General features: G+C 41.8%; 1 protein-coding gene across 1 annotated transcript in view; it reads right to left on the bottom strand.

Moving 5' to 3' along the window:
* The window catches only part of LOC107122524 (dynein heavy chain 11, axonemal-like), a gene marked incomplete at its 3' end in the record, with an annotated part of 172,393 nt that overhangs the window by 43,010 nt on the left and 115,726 nt on the right, over positions 1-13,657 (bottom strand). The window contains exons 37-43 of the mRNA XM_015425640.1: positions 11,455-11,547; positions 11,056-11,250; positions 8,803-8,880; positions 5,790-5,922; positions 4,716-4,843; positions 3,343-3,491; positions 883-1,033 (exon numbers count right to left, since the gene is read on the bottom strand). Coding sequence (XP_015281126.1) covers positions 883-1,033; positions 3,343-3,491; positions 4,716-4,843; positions 5,790-5,922; positions 8,803-8,880; positions 11,056-11,250; positions 11,455-11,547 — 927 coding nt within the window. The remainder of the gene's footprint in view (positions 1-882; positions 1,034-3,342; positions 3,492-4,715; positions 4,844-5,789; positions 5,923-8,802; positions 8,881-11,055; positions 11,251-11,454; positions 11,548-13,657) is intronic.

The raw sequence follows: 13,657 nt of genomic DNA on the forward strand, positions 1-13,657 counted from the left end.
TTTAGAAAGGCCAGTGCATTTATCTTGATAAAGCCTTTATGCATGGAGGGTAAATAAAATGGAAGCAATTACTGGCAGCCTGAATCCTACAGCAGCATAGCAGCTTCAACAACTACAAGCCAGCAGTTTAAATGACTTAATCAAAATTACAAAGAGAATCTGTTACAAAAGCAATAATGCAGTTTGGGCACATGCCATTTTTTTTTTGGGGGGGGATCCCACATTTATTTGACCTCAGCAATAGAAAAAAAATTCTACATCTTGTGGTAAAAATAAATTTTTGCAAATGGCCTTTTTATCTTTCTGCAAAACTGAAGTTGTATCTCTTTTTGTTTTCTGAGCAATGTAAAATATTTGATGAAACATTCAAGGAAGGGGGAATAAACCGTTATTCAATGTCTTAGGTAAAACAGTAATAACTTTTAGCTCAAATTATAAGATGTATGCAATTTAGCTGACATCTACTCTGGCAGACATTGCTAAGTGTGTTGTGTTCTAATAATTCATGCAGACTAGAATTCTGGTATATAGTTATTATCAGTACTGTAACTACTTATTAATGCAGTTAAGCATAAGAAGCTACAACTCATGAGCCAGACTAGAAGAAAATGTTGAACCCAGCTCACCAGGGTCTCATAGGTCTTTAGAGCCTTGTTTTCTAACATCTACCTCTAAGCTCCAGCTTGAAATAGAAGATGCCACTGCTTAACTGGTGGCCCTGGATTTACATATGGTGGGTAAATTAAATTTGGTGAAGAATATACAGAGGATATTATATCTACATAGGTCTCACATTTGTGGGGGCTCCAAGGAATATTTATTTTAAACTTGGCTCAAGCATTTTACACTCTTTATGTAACTGGAGCAAATGAAAGTACCTACCTGAACCATGCTGTTCTCAGTGATAGGTATGATTGTTTTAAATTTTGTTTTGAGTTGATCTAAGCATGGAGGAACATATTTATCAAAGAGAATAGTCAAATTTGCTTTTTCAGATTGATCACTCCTTCTTTCTATCCAGCTTGCAACGTACCTGAAAAAGAAAAATATTATTTCTGCAAAGTCCTGCTTGTAGACAGACATCAACAACTACTCTCTCTTCAGTACTGGAGAAGAGACTGGCCGCTTGGCTTAGAAGTGGTATCTCATGCATAGTTGTGAATCCAAGCAGTGCTGCTAGATTCAGCATCATCATGTGAGGCACTATCTTTGAGCTAGCAGGTGCTGGGTGCCAGGTGTCTCTTTGCCCTATTTGTTGGCCCTCCATGGCAACTGGATGGCCACTGTGTGTGGGACATGATGCCAGACTAGGTGGACCACTGGTCTGATCCAGCAAGGCTCTTCTTATGTTCTTACGTGGAACTGGCTCTGGGCTGCATGTAGCTCTCAGGCCACTAGTTGGCCATCTCAGTACTAGAATACTGTCACTCAAAGAAGTTCAATAATAATAAACACAATCAACTTCCTGATTGGTACCAGTACCAGAAAGTGACTAGAAGAAAATTCCAAGAATTTGCAGATTTTTTTCAAAAAGTATGTATCAACTTCATGATACATTACTAAAGAAAGTTATGTCATAATCCCAAACAACAGAACACTTAATGGTATAGTCTTTATTAATTTTAGAGGAGCTTGTTCTAAAATATTAACTCAAGCCCAAGGGAATTCCTCCTGCGAAATCAGCTTTGAAATGAAAGTCTTACACAACTGCATATACTCATGAGCAAGCTCTATTCATTTTAATGTAACCTGCCCAGAAAAAAAAAATCTAGATGGATAACCATGTTAGCTTGTAGCAGCTAGGGATGGGCAAAAAAAAAAAAGCCAGTATTTTTTGGCTTTGGGTAAATCAGACCCGAAAAATATCATTAAATGCCAAATTTCCCCAGTCCAATACCGGTAAGGTATTCGGATTGGGGAAATATTCAGTATTGCCGAATATATCTGGGGCTGATTTACACCACCAGAGGGAAAAGAAGCATGTTAAAATGCCTTCTTTCCGCTGGTAGCCCCTACAGATTTCCGTGTCAATTTCACTCCCAGTGAATCAGCTGAGGATGAAATTGATAAAGGAAAGCTTGGGCTCTGCCTTCCCTTCTCTAGCTGACATGTCCTAGCTGGAGAAGGGCAGGCAGGGAACCCAGGCATGTTTAAAATGCCTTTCTTTCCCTCCCCGAACTGGGGAAGGGAAAGAAAGGCATTTAAACAAGCCCCCCACTTCCCTGAGTTTCTCTGCAAAAGTGGAGAGATTCAGGGAAGGAAGGGGACATGTGTGCATACCTGTCCTTCCCTTTCCCAGCCTGCCTGCTGCAGTGGGCAGGCATGCAGATATGCCTGGGTTCCCCTCCAGATCTTCTCCAGCTGCCCCACAGCCCTGGGGCACCTGGAGGGGAAACCAGGCATTTAAACCCAACAGCAGACTGGCAGCTGTTAGGTTTAATTGAGACCTTTTTTTGGTATAGCAAAAAGAACCCCCCTCCAAAAGCCAGATTTTGGCCCCGGTCACACGGAGCAGTTGCTGCGCTAAAGATATGGATAGGCAGATTTTCCGGGCGCGATCACACCGCAACATCTGGGAAGCGTAGTGCTCCCGTAGCTAACCCGTGGCTTTCCGCTGAAGATGCGGAGTAAAAAACTAGTACTTACGAGGTACTGGTTTCCGGAACCCGCGGGGCAAGGGCAGGCGTCTGATCGCCCCGCATTTTCCAGCCCGTGTAACCAGGACCAATATCAGCTTTTTTTGGTTCAGCTATACCGACAAGGTATTTTTCGGGTATTTTTTTGGTTCGGCTATAGCTGAATGCACACCCCCATAGCAACAAAATTAAACAGGAGCTCATTGATACCATAACATTTATTCCAGCATAAGATTTTCTTAGTTAGATCTCACTTCATTAGATGCAATGCCCAGAAAAAGACATGCCCCAGTGGGCTTTTCCTACAAAATGAAGTTTGTGAATTTACTGTAAATAATAAAGAATATAACAAGCCATTTTGGATCAGAGAGCAGGTTTAATAGACAATATTGTTCATTTAGAAGGTCTTGAGGACTGTCAAATGAAGATTAGTTTACAGGCAGTATAAACCTGAAGAGTGGGATAATTACTAGTAACTGCTACAACTGAAAAGTATAAATTTGAATAATACGGTGGAGCTGATACCAAAGATGGACATATTTGGCAACAGTCTAAAGCAACTCTCACCTAGAATAATAAAAAGTTATAGCAAACTTCTACAGCAATAACAACAACACCAAATGCAACCCACAAACCAGTAAAAGCCAATTGAAATTAGTCACTGTTAGTTTTGGTTTTATGCTATTTTTTATAAGAAAATACTTACGGATTCCAACCAAGATCCTGTGGATTTACATACAAAATACCTGCTCTAGATACGGTAGCTGGAGTAGCTGTTTTTAAATGGTGGATCTCAAACAGAAGTCTCACTGTTGGAGTCAAAGGAATCCGTTCACTGCTAGCAAGAGTCAGCACCTAGGCATTAGCAGCACAGAGTCATGTTACCCTGCCAAGAAAATCCATGGCACATTTCTGATGATGAATCAGAGAAATGCCACCAGCTACATGCTTCAAAGATATGTTATTCAGACATGATGTATTCCAAAAGTGATGAGTCTTTCAAATAAAGTGCATCTTTCTATCCATCTGAATTCACAACAGGAGAGGTAGAAAAAGTAGTGGTTCTCAGATTCTAGGTTGGAACCCCGAAGTGGGTCCCAGTTCTCTTGCAGGTTGGTTGTAGAAAGAGAGGAGGTGGGCTAGCAGAGGCTCAGTGGTAAATTTGAGTTTGCCTGTACATAGTATATAAAATATACTATAGAATCTTTTAAAGATTTCTCAACGAATGATCCTCTTGTGGGACAGCATGATACTATTTTATACTTCACATCCACACTCTGTTGTTTTAGTGACAGATTTAGTCTGATTTCAGTATCTACTGCAATGGTACAGACAAAATAAAAAATATATATACACTTCTATATGCTGTACAGATAATAGTCGTTGCTAGTTTATGTAAACTTATGTAACAGAGAACTAAATTTTTTTGTGTTACATGTTCCAGGCATTTTTTATACCATGGATTTGAAACAATGACCAAAATATAGGCATCTGAGACAGTGTTGATGACTGATGCCTTGTGAGACTTCTGTAAAATGAGCTTGTTTCTTCAGTCTTCAGATTTGGAACCACAGGACAGAAAGAAGTGCGCTTACCAGGCCAGTGACTGGTGGACCTGAGGAGCCACCATAAAATTCTGAGAGCTAATTCACACTTTTCTTCATCGCTGCCAGACACATTTCACTCACTCAGGTTTTGGGCATTTTAGGCTGAGAACTTAATTTGCAGGTCCCTGCAGGCCCAATTTACACAGGAACTGTAACATGTGAGGAGAGGGGACTTAAACTTTCTCTCCACTGATGCTGTTTTTGCAACCCAAAATGTCCTATGGAGCTAATTTGCCACAATGGGGAAAGAAAAAAGTAGCCAGGTGGGGCTAGCATCCACAAGAATACTGCAACAAGAAAATGGCCCTCAGAATTTTATGGTAGCCCCCCCCCCCCCCCGTGAGTGACTGTTAACTGCGCACAAAAAGGGAATGCCTATTCTACCAACAAGCAACAGAAGGGAAAACAGGGTGATGCAATAACGTGGAAGGTGTCAAGTAGAAGGTACAGAATGTTCTTGTCTCTTGCTTACCTTGTTATCATCCATAACAGTATTGAGTGACTCAATCCACATAGGGTCTATGTCCCCATCTAAGACAATCCATTTTGGCCCATTATGGACAATATTAACTTGTTCTCTCAAAAGAAATGAAAAGAGACCTGAAAATTTTACATAAATAGGTTTTGACAATGCAATTTCTATATAACGAAACATAACGCTTCCTAATAAGGATGTAAAGAATCCTGGAGTATGCAACCAAGTGCTCCTGTGGCAACTGGAGCTTCCCCAATTTCTTACTGCTCTGACTATAGGAAATATGTATTTCAATTTGGATGCCAAGATACAGAGGGCTAGATCTCCTTGGGGGGGATTATCATAGATTTTGAAGCCTGCATTTCCCACTTGTGTTGCAAGGTTGTCTGACGGAATAATGCCATCTGCTTACCCAGAACCACTTCTAGCATTACCAGTTGAGCATGCCCTAAACATGGAAGTTGCCACATGGATATATTTCAAAATAGTCCTGAAAACCAGATGAACGTACAAGTGGATTTTGCTGAAGGTTTCATGTAAAGAGCCCTGTGCAGATGCCCTATTTGCATGCTGAATCACCATGCAGGGAGTAACAGTGGACACAAGTGAGATGGCTCCACTCCCCACACCGCCATGCAGTCACCAAGTTGTCTGCATGGTGCAAATGCATTGAGGAAGTTCCCTCACCATGCTCCCCTCCCTATGATCAGCTACAGCTGGAAAGCAGTCACTACTGAAGTTTCAGAAACACCACATCCAGAACACCACATCTAGCTTTCCTGGGACTCTGCTATTGTAAGTTAATGGGTGTATTGCTTGAATGTTCCATCATTTGAGAAGCACTTGCATATATTAAAGTAGACTGGCAGGGGATATCCTACAGCTTTTAGGCAAAGGGAGTTTTCCCATGGGGATTATTCCTACAAGAGATCACCTTCAGTCTGAAGCAGTAGAGGAAGATTGTGATTTCCCCATACAGAAAATATCCACCCAGAGAGGAGTTCCCACATCACAGGAAAGAAGATTGTACAAAATGTCACAGTAATGAAGATAAATGTATCTGCTACTTGCCATCTTTCCATTCCCGAGTAGCCTGATGTATAAAACCAAAAAGCTCATCAGTAGTCACAACTTTGGGATTCAGATCATTCCAAACAGGCTTCAGCTTCATGTTTGTATAAGTCCTGTTCAGCGTTCTCAGGATCTGAAGGAGAGCCACAAAGACTCCCATTACAGAGTCCAAGTATTAGATTTCAAGAAATTTTTTAATGTTAATACAGAGGGCTGGTATGCATAACCTTACTAAATGTTTGGGCTTGTAGTTTTGTTTTTCAGAACCCTGTTTCAAAAGTAGATTTTGGAGCACTTCAAGAACAATAAAGAACTGCACATTTTATGTGTCCAAAGGAAACTGTCCTACTCGTTCTTTATGACTCCTTTTCCTAAATGAGACCTGTCCTTACCTATCCTAACCTGCAATCTCTTGCCTAATCCTGTATATGCACCCTTATTCCACAATCACCACTTCTGTCCATGTGCTTTGCAAGGTTTTCAATTCTTCAAAACCCTGCAGAACATGTTTGATCTGAAAGGCAAGACAGAAGAAAGGGAAAAATATACCACAGACAGCGAATACTGCCCTTGCGCCACTTTCAGCATTCCTAAAACTATTTTCTAACCTTTAAGAAAAAAGGAATAATAAGAGTAAAACAGTCAACCCATGGAATGTAATTCCCAATGTGGAATAACTGCAGGATTCAGAATGCAACAGAATGCCACATACAGGCAACTTCAGGGGAGCCTCTGCATCCACTACAGAGGAAAGCAAGCATTCCAAATAATGAACATTCTCTCTAAAAACACACACCTCCATTTAATTTGCAGAGAATTCTATCTTTCCTATAAGGGTGGTCAGCCAAAAGAAGTTAGAGAACATGGTTGCACTTATCTGTAACTGATGTTCACTGAGTGTCTTCTGTGCAGGTACACATGGGACTGCTTCAGAGCAGGCCTGTCATGGAGGAGTTTTCTACAAGCTTCTAGAATTTTAGTTAAGTGCTCCCCCTCCCCTCAGCATAGCAGAGCTACAAGCTCTGTTCCTGCCCAAATGATCACATGACAAGGGGTGGAGGGAACACTCTTCCCTCAGTCCTCTTTCTGCTCCATTCTAACATCTGAGAGGTGTTGGCTTCAGAAACTGAGGTTGGCTTGTTTGTTGAAGCCTTGTCTAAGGGTGATTAGTTCAATTACATCATCCTTTGAAGTCATGGAGGGGGAAGGGGTACAGGGCTTTTGAAATCTAAGGGTGATTAGTTCAATTACATCATCCGAGGATCGGTACTCCTTTGAAGTCATGGAAGGGGAAGGGGTACAGGGCTTTTGAAAGCATGCTGTGCTTTCATCTGAAGAGTGATGACATCGTCAACTGTTGGGAGCTCTGACGTTGAAGGTACAGAGATCTTCAGGTTGGAAGGGTGTTGAGTGATGGGGAGAAACCAAAAATCGAGTTGTGTCAATGACGATGATCTGTGGCGATGTGAGCCATTGTGACCCCATGGTAACCTTGCGTGAATTTGCAACCAACTTAAAAGGGATTGTCAGCGTTGTGCCGGGACCTGGATCAGTGGTTTCGACGTCATGTCAGAATCTCTATGTTGGGGTTGAGTAATCGATGAAGTTGAGCATTTTGACTTCCTTTTAGCCTTCTTTATGGGCAGTTCAGAAGCAGCTCTTGGGATCTGAGTTGTCCCTCTGGCATCAGGCTTTGATTACAAGACTGGCGCAGAGACCACTGAGGGGGTCCTGGCTCTCTTTTGAGGGGAATCCAACACTTTGGAAACCCCAAGTGAAGGTGAAGAGTCCTTTCCTTGCTGCACTTTCAGGATGAAGAGGCTACATGCCTGACAAGAAGACATGTTGTGCCCTTCCCCCAAGCACATGACGCACTGGCCATGGACATCATTCTGTCCCATTTTTGTGACATAATTGTGGCATTTTGTGACATAATTGTGGCATCTATTATCTTAATAAGCAATGGTAAGGAAAAATAGGTTCTTCAAAGAATCTTTTCAGAAGTTGTAGTACGTCCTTTTTCTATGGCGGCAGAAAAAAGACTGAGAGAAAAGTGCTCCCTCTACCCCATCACATGATCATTTGGACGGGAACAGAGCTTGTAGCTCTGCTGTGCCAAGGACAGGGGGAGCACTCAACTGTAAAATTCTAGAAGCTTGTAGAAAATTCCTCCACAGCAGGCCTGAAGCAGTCCCATGTGGGACTACACAGAAGACACGAAGATGAAGGATTCCTTCCCCAGTGAAATAATTACTAAAGCTGAATTTCACTCAATAGCTTCAGTCCCAGAGAAGAAGTACAGGTCTGTTTTCATGACTGAGCTGGTTACAGGCAGTGCTCCCTTTAAGCTGTGGACTCTTGTGAGCAAAAATTCTACTTGGTGAGCTACTGGCATTAAAGCTGTGAGCGAGTGATTTGGCTACTGCATAAATTAACTTGCTCTGGCGCCATCTTTCTGGAGCTCAGACAAAAATGTGTGAGCTGGAGGCTAAAAAACAGTGAGGTAGCACACACTAAGTCAGCTTAGAGAGAACACTGGTCATAGGTCACAAGTATGTTTACCAACTGGGGTTATATGTAACATCAGAACTGATGGGATCACTGAAAAATATGATGTCATACAAGCTCACATGGTTGGAAATTAATTCTGTTTGGCAGTGCTCCCTTTAAGCTGTGGACTCTTGTGAGCAAAAATTCTACTTGGTGAGCTACTGGCATTAAAGCTGTGAGTGAGCGATTTGGCTACTGCATAAATTAGGCTTGCTCTGGCGCCATCCTTCTGGAGCTCAGACAAAAATGTGTGAGCTGGAGGCTAAAAAACAGTGAGGTAGCACACACTAAGTCAGCTTAGAGAGAACACTGGTCATAGGTCACAAGTATGTTTACCAACTGGGGTTATACGTAACATCAGAACTGATGGGACGACTGAAAAATATGATGTCATACAAGTTCACATGGTTGGGAATTTTAAAACTGCAAAACTGCCTGTAGAAACTGTTAAAGTGTGTTTTACCTCACTTTTCCCCGTGCCTGCATTTCCAACTACGAAGACAGAATGACGCACTGCCAGCAGCTCTTCAAGCTGAACAACCTGCCAAACAGAATTAATACGCAGCCAGTGGTTTTGTTTTCTTGTCCTCCCATTACCACTAAGACACTAATTACTTCCCACACAGCAGTTTCTCCTCCCATCCTCTCCTGTAGTCAGGAAACTGAATTGCTGCTTCTCCAAATAACATCAAATTGAAGAAGGTGCATTAGTTGCCCATGGCCTTATGCCCAGACTAGAATTAATGAATGAACCTAAGAAATGAAAACACATCCCACCCTTTTTTGCTATTAATTGAGCTACATAACTACAGTCCAGTTAGAACGAACCAATTACATCCTATTACTAAATGCTACAAGAGAGGAGAACCAGCACTTTGTAAATAAGTTTAGCAATTTAAAGGTAAATGTTTAAAAACCTGCATTAGCTAGAAAAACTATTTTGGCTCAAGACATTACCCATGTTTTCCCCCCTCTCTGTACCTGTATGCCATGTTCTTCTGTTGGCCTCCATAAACCTGAAACTGATTTATTTAAAAAGGCCATACTATTCTACTAACTGGGCTCCGATATATCAGTGATGCTATGAATGAGAAAATAACTTCCCCAAATGGTGTTCTACAAGCCCACTGTCTTCTTCAAACTGTGTAACCTTGCCTGCATGTGCAGAATTAGCATGCCAGGGTGCTTTGAGCAGGGCAAGTACTGCCCTGGCATGCTAACACTAAATGTGTAGCAGGTAAAGACCAGATTTAAGTGTAAATCCAGGCATGTGGAATGCTGCATATTAGGCATCACCATTAAACTGAGCTTAATTAATGCTGTGACATTTGTTAACCCTTCCAGCACATGAAGTATCCTAGAAAAACACTTGCTGTCAATACTAGTCACTTTTGACCATCATTTGATCTTGATACATTGTCTTCTGCATGGAACTGATCAGTCAGATGGGGTGGGGAAACAATTCTGTAAGTGATCTAGAAATTTTATTTCCATCAACATATTTTTAAGAGCTATACCTCCTAAAAGCATGTTGATGGAATTAAAAATTGCTAAATTATACAGAATTATATAGGAAAAATTCTGCAAGTCACGTTTTTTGCACTAGTTAATTGATTAACATCTCACTCTAACAGAAAACTCCATAAAATCAGTACAAAAGAGAATGAAAGCTGGCTCCTTCCTCAGCTGGTGGCAACTGAGAACATTAAGTGGCTACAGCAGAGATGGCAAATGGAAGTAAAATCTTCTGTGCAATTTTTCAGAGATTTAACCTAGAAACTCTAAGAGACATAGTAAGACTTGAAAAGATGAGATGTGGAAAGATTTAATTGTGCAAACCGATTTCAATTAGCTTGCCAAATCTGCCACAAGGGAGAAAAGGTCATGCAGACTGTGGGTTAGATTGTTCTAAGGGGGCTTTCTTCAGTGGAGCATAGGCTGGCGGAGTAGACAATGGCAGCCCCAGAGACTCTGTGTTACCTCCTCTATTGAGATGCACAGCTATTACTGAGGTGAAGCTAGTAAGTAGAGAAGCAATCTTAACCCATTTTAGAATTGGTTTAGCACTCTCTCACACCGATCTGTTACCCACCAAGTCCCAGACCTCTAGTTTGACTTCTAATGTGCCGCATGGTTCCTGTTTCTGCAAATATGAGAGCAGGATCCATATTAGATGAACTTTGTCATTCTTATCCTGTTACCTACATTGAGTCTTGCAGCAAATCTCATCCATCTGCACAACAGACAAATGCAGTTGTGGTGGCACAGTTTGAATGCTGATAGGACCAATTCTCTCACAAGACTCTCCTAAATCACAAAGGTTATTCTGTCTTTCTCTCTTGTTTTGGTAAATATAGCAGAGCAATCAATAGGCAAGCCATAAGCACAAGAGTGCACTGATGCTCATCCTGGTGAAACATGAATACTTTAGTACTGTAGTATTAAAAAGAATAAGTTACTTAAGGATACTTTAGAAAGGCAGCAATAAATGCCCAGATAGGAGTACAGGCTACATATTTTTACTGAAACAGGAGTCTATACATGTAAATTTAGCCTGCACATTTACAGCATTGTGTTTTGAAATAGCAGCACTTTCAGGACACAATAGGAACATTGTAATGTACATAGGTTAACCTTCACATCTAATACAACCTGTCTGCAATTATTTTGATTGAAATTCTTAAGGGGTGTAATTAAAGGCAATGGATTCTTTTACTTTGAGAATAAAGCTCTCCTCAGGCTGCAAACAAAGCTCCAGGGTAGATTGTTTAACCATCTGTTCAAATTGCAGGTCCCTCTTCCTCGGAACATCCAGAGCTGGAAATAGGTCACTGATCAGGCCCATGAAAATTGGGCTATCATCTGTCACTATCTTAGGCAAGTTGAAGTCCCTTAAGGCTCGCATAAGTACCTGGAAAAGGGCAGTAAACCATACATGTTATAACACAAGGGCTTTCAGTGGCCTGCCCTTGAACAGAATAAACTTCTGCACTGTACAACAGGAAAATTTCCATTCATGTCAACAGAAATAGAATTTAACAATCATCATCAGAGAAAGTAAATGCTATAATCAGCTATATCTTTACAAACTCTGGATCAATACTGTTACACATACTTGATCCTCAGGTCTAGTTTTGTCTCCTCGCCTCAGGGAGCCAGCAACTACCAGGACCGATTTAACAGCACGAAGACCCCAGTCATAATGATCCTGTGAGAAGTTATTTAGAAAAATTTTAAATGAGTATGCATGAGTCTCTGTTTTGAATATATAAAAGTTGTCTTTGATAATGGGCAGTATCCTACCATCTATGTACAGAAGGCAAATGGGGATTTCCCATGATTCCCATCCATAGCTACAGCTCCCTCCATCTCCCAGAAAGATCACTTTCAGGTTGTCTCAGGATTCATACAGAGAAACAGCCATGAAGGTTGTTAGGTTGGAATGAAGGGGATGAAACTGTCCCTTCCCTTCAATGCAACAGAATGTGTGCAACAGGAAGGAGAAGCAATTGCAACTCCTTGTACTTCTTCACATCAAACCCTCAAAATAACACTGCTGTTCCTCCATGTGGGTTCTGAAACCCGAGGACTGATACCTCCAGGGGTCAGAAAGAGCTGCATCAATGGAGAGGCACACAAGAGGACCATACCTTCCACACACAGAACAAAAGATTTGTTTCACTTACCATGAATCTTCCTTCTTGGTGGCCCATGAGTGGGTTAGTCCTGACTTCTGGGATATAGCTCTCCCTCTCCAAAGGCAGGATTATTGAACTTTGTGATCCCCAGAGGGGAGGGGCTTGTCCCTGGAGTCTCCAGTTTGTTTTCAAGCTGTAACTCTCCCTCATCATAACAACTAGCCCTTCAAAGAAACGATGGATAAGGGGTGACATGATTGAGGTTCATAAGATTATACGTGGGATAGAGCAGGTAGAGAAAGATGTATTTTTCTCCCTTTCTCACAATACAAGAATTCATGGGCACTCAATGAAATTTCTGAGCAGTTGGGTTAGAACAGATAAAAGGAAGTACTTCTTCACCCTAAGAGTGATTAACACATGGAATTATATTAGGGAATTAAACATATGGAGCAGAGGTCCATCAGTGGCTAGGAGCCCATACCACAGACAACCTCAGAAGAGAAAAACTGACCCACCAATGGACCACCAAGAAGGAAGATTCATGGTAAGTGAAACAAATTTTCTATTCTTCAGTGGTCCTCGGTGGGTCAGTCTTGACTTCTGGGACATACAAAAGCAGTGTGCCCCAGGGTGGGAAGAACCTGGCTCCTAGGCCAGAAGAGTGTGCTGAAGGATCCCATTCCTGAAGGCCGCTTCAGCTGGGGTCACCGTGTTGATTCTGTAGTGCTTGGTAAGCAAGAGCCTAGACCTCTGGTTAGCAGATTTTACATATTTCTCCCCAAGAAGAAAAAACCTATAAGCTGCTGAAGTCACCGCCCCTCTTAGAGAATGGGCCATGATGCCCTGTGGCGGATCTAAACCTGTGGCTTTCTAGGCCAGGATGATGCACCCTCTAACCCACCTTCTCAATGGTGGGAGTAGATACACTTTTGTCCCAAGGAAGACCTCCTGAAAAAGACAAAAATAGAGTGAGTCCTTATGGAACAGTTTGGTTCTATCAAGCTAGAGACTCAGAGCCCTTCTTACATCTAGACAATGCCACTCCTTCTCATAAGTTTGCTTAGGATTTGGGGCAAAAGGAAGGCAAACCAAATCCTCCACCCTGTAAGCTGTGGAATTTACCTAGGATATAAATGCTGAATCCTGCCACAACACTACTCTATTATAATGGAATTTACAAAGTTCTTTATCCACGCGAAGAGCCTGCAGTTCAGACACTCATCTAGCTGATGTAACACCCACAAGGAAAAAAGGTCCAGATGGTTAACTATTTATGTGAGCATGAGGTCATAGGCTCAGAGGGAACCCTGGAAACAGCTTCCAGCACTACATGCAGGCTTCAAGTTGTAAAAACAGTTTATTAGTTATTGGTGAACCTGGGGATGAGCTAACAAGGAAGTACCCCTCAGAAAAACTCCTAAAATGAAGTACTTGGGACAAGGATTTTCCTTTCCTGGTGCCCCTAATGGCAGAAAAGCTGCAACTTGTCTTATGAGTGTAGTGGTGTTTACCATTTTGTCTAATCCCTCCTGTAAGTAAGAGATTACCTCCCTGACTGGGACAGAGAAAGGATCTAGTCTAGTTTCAGGCACCAATCTTGAAAAAGGAAACCTGCCAGGTGTTAAGTGGATCCTGTAGTAGAGCCTTTCCTGGAGGCTAGCATGGACTCAACCACCT

The sequence above is a fragment of the Gekko japonicus genome, unplaced genomic scaffold (assembly GCF_001447785.1).
Source record: "Gekko japonicus isolate JY-2015 unplaced genomic scaffold, Gekko_japonicus_V1.1 scaffold1024, whole genome shotgun sequence".
Classification (NCBI taxonomy): domain Eukaryota; kingdom Metazoa; phylum Chordata; class Lepidosauria; order Squamata; family Gekkonidae; genus Gekko; species Gekko japonicus.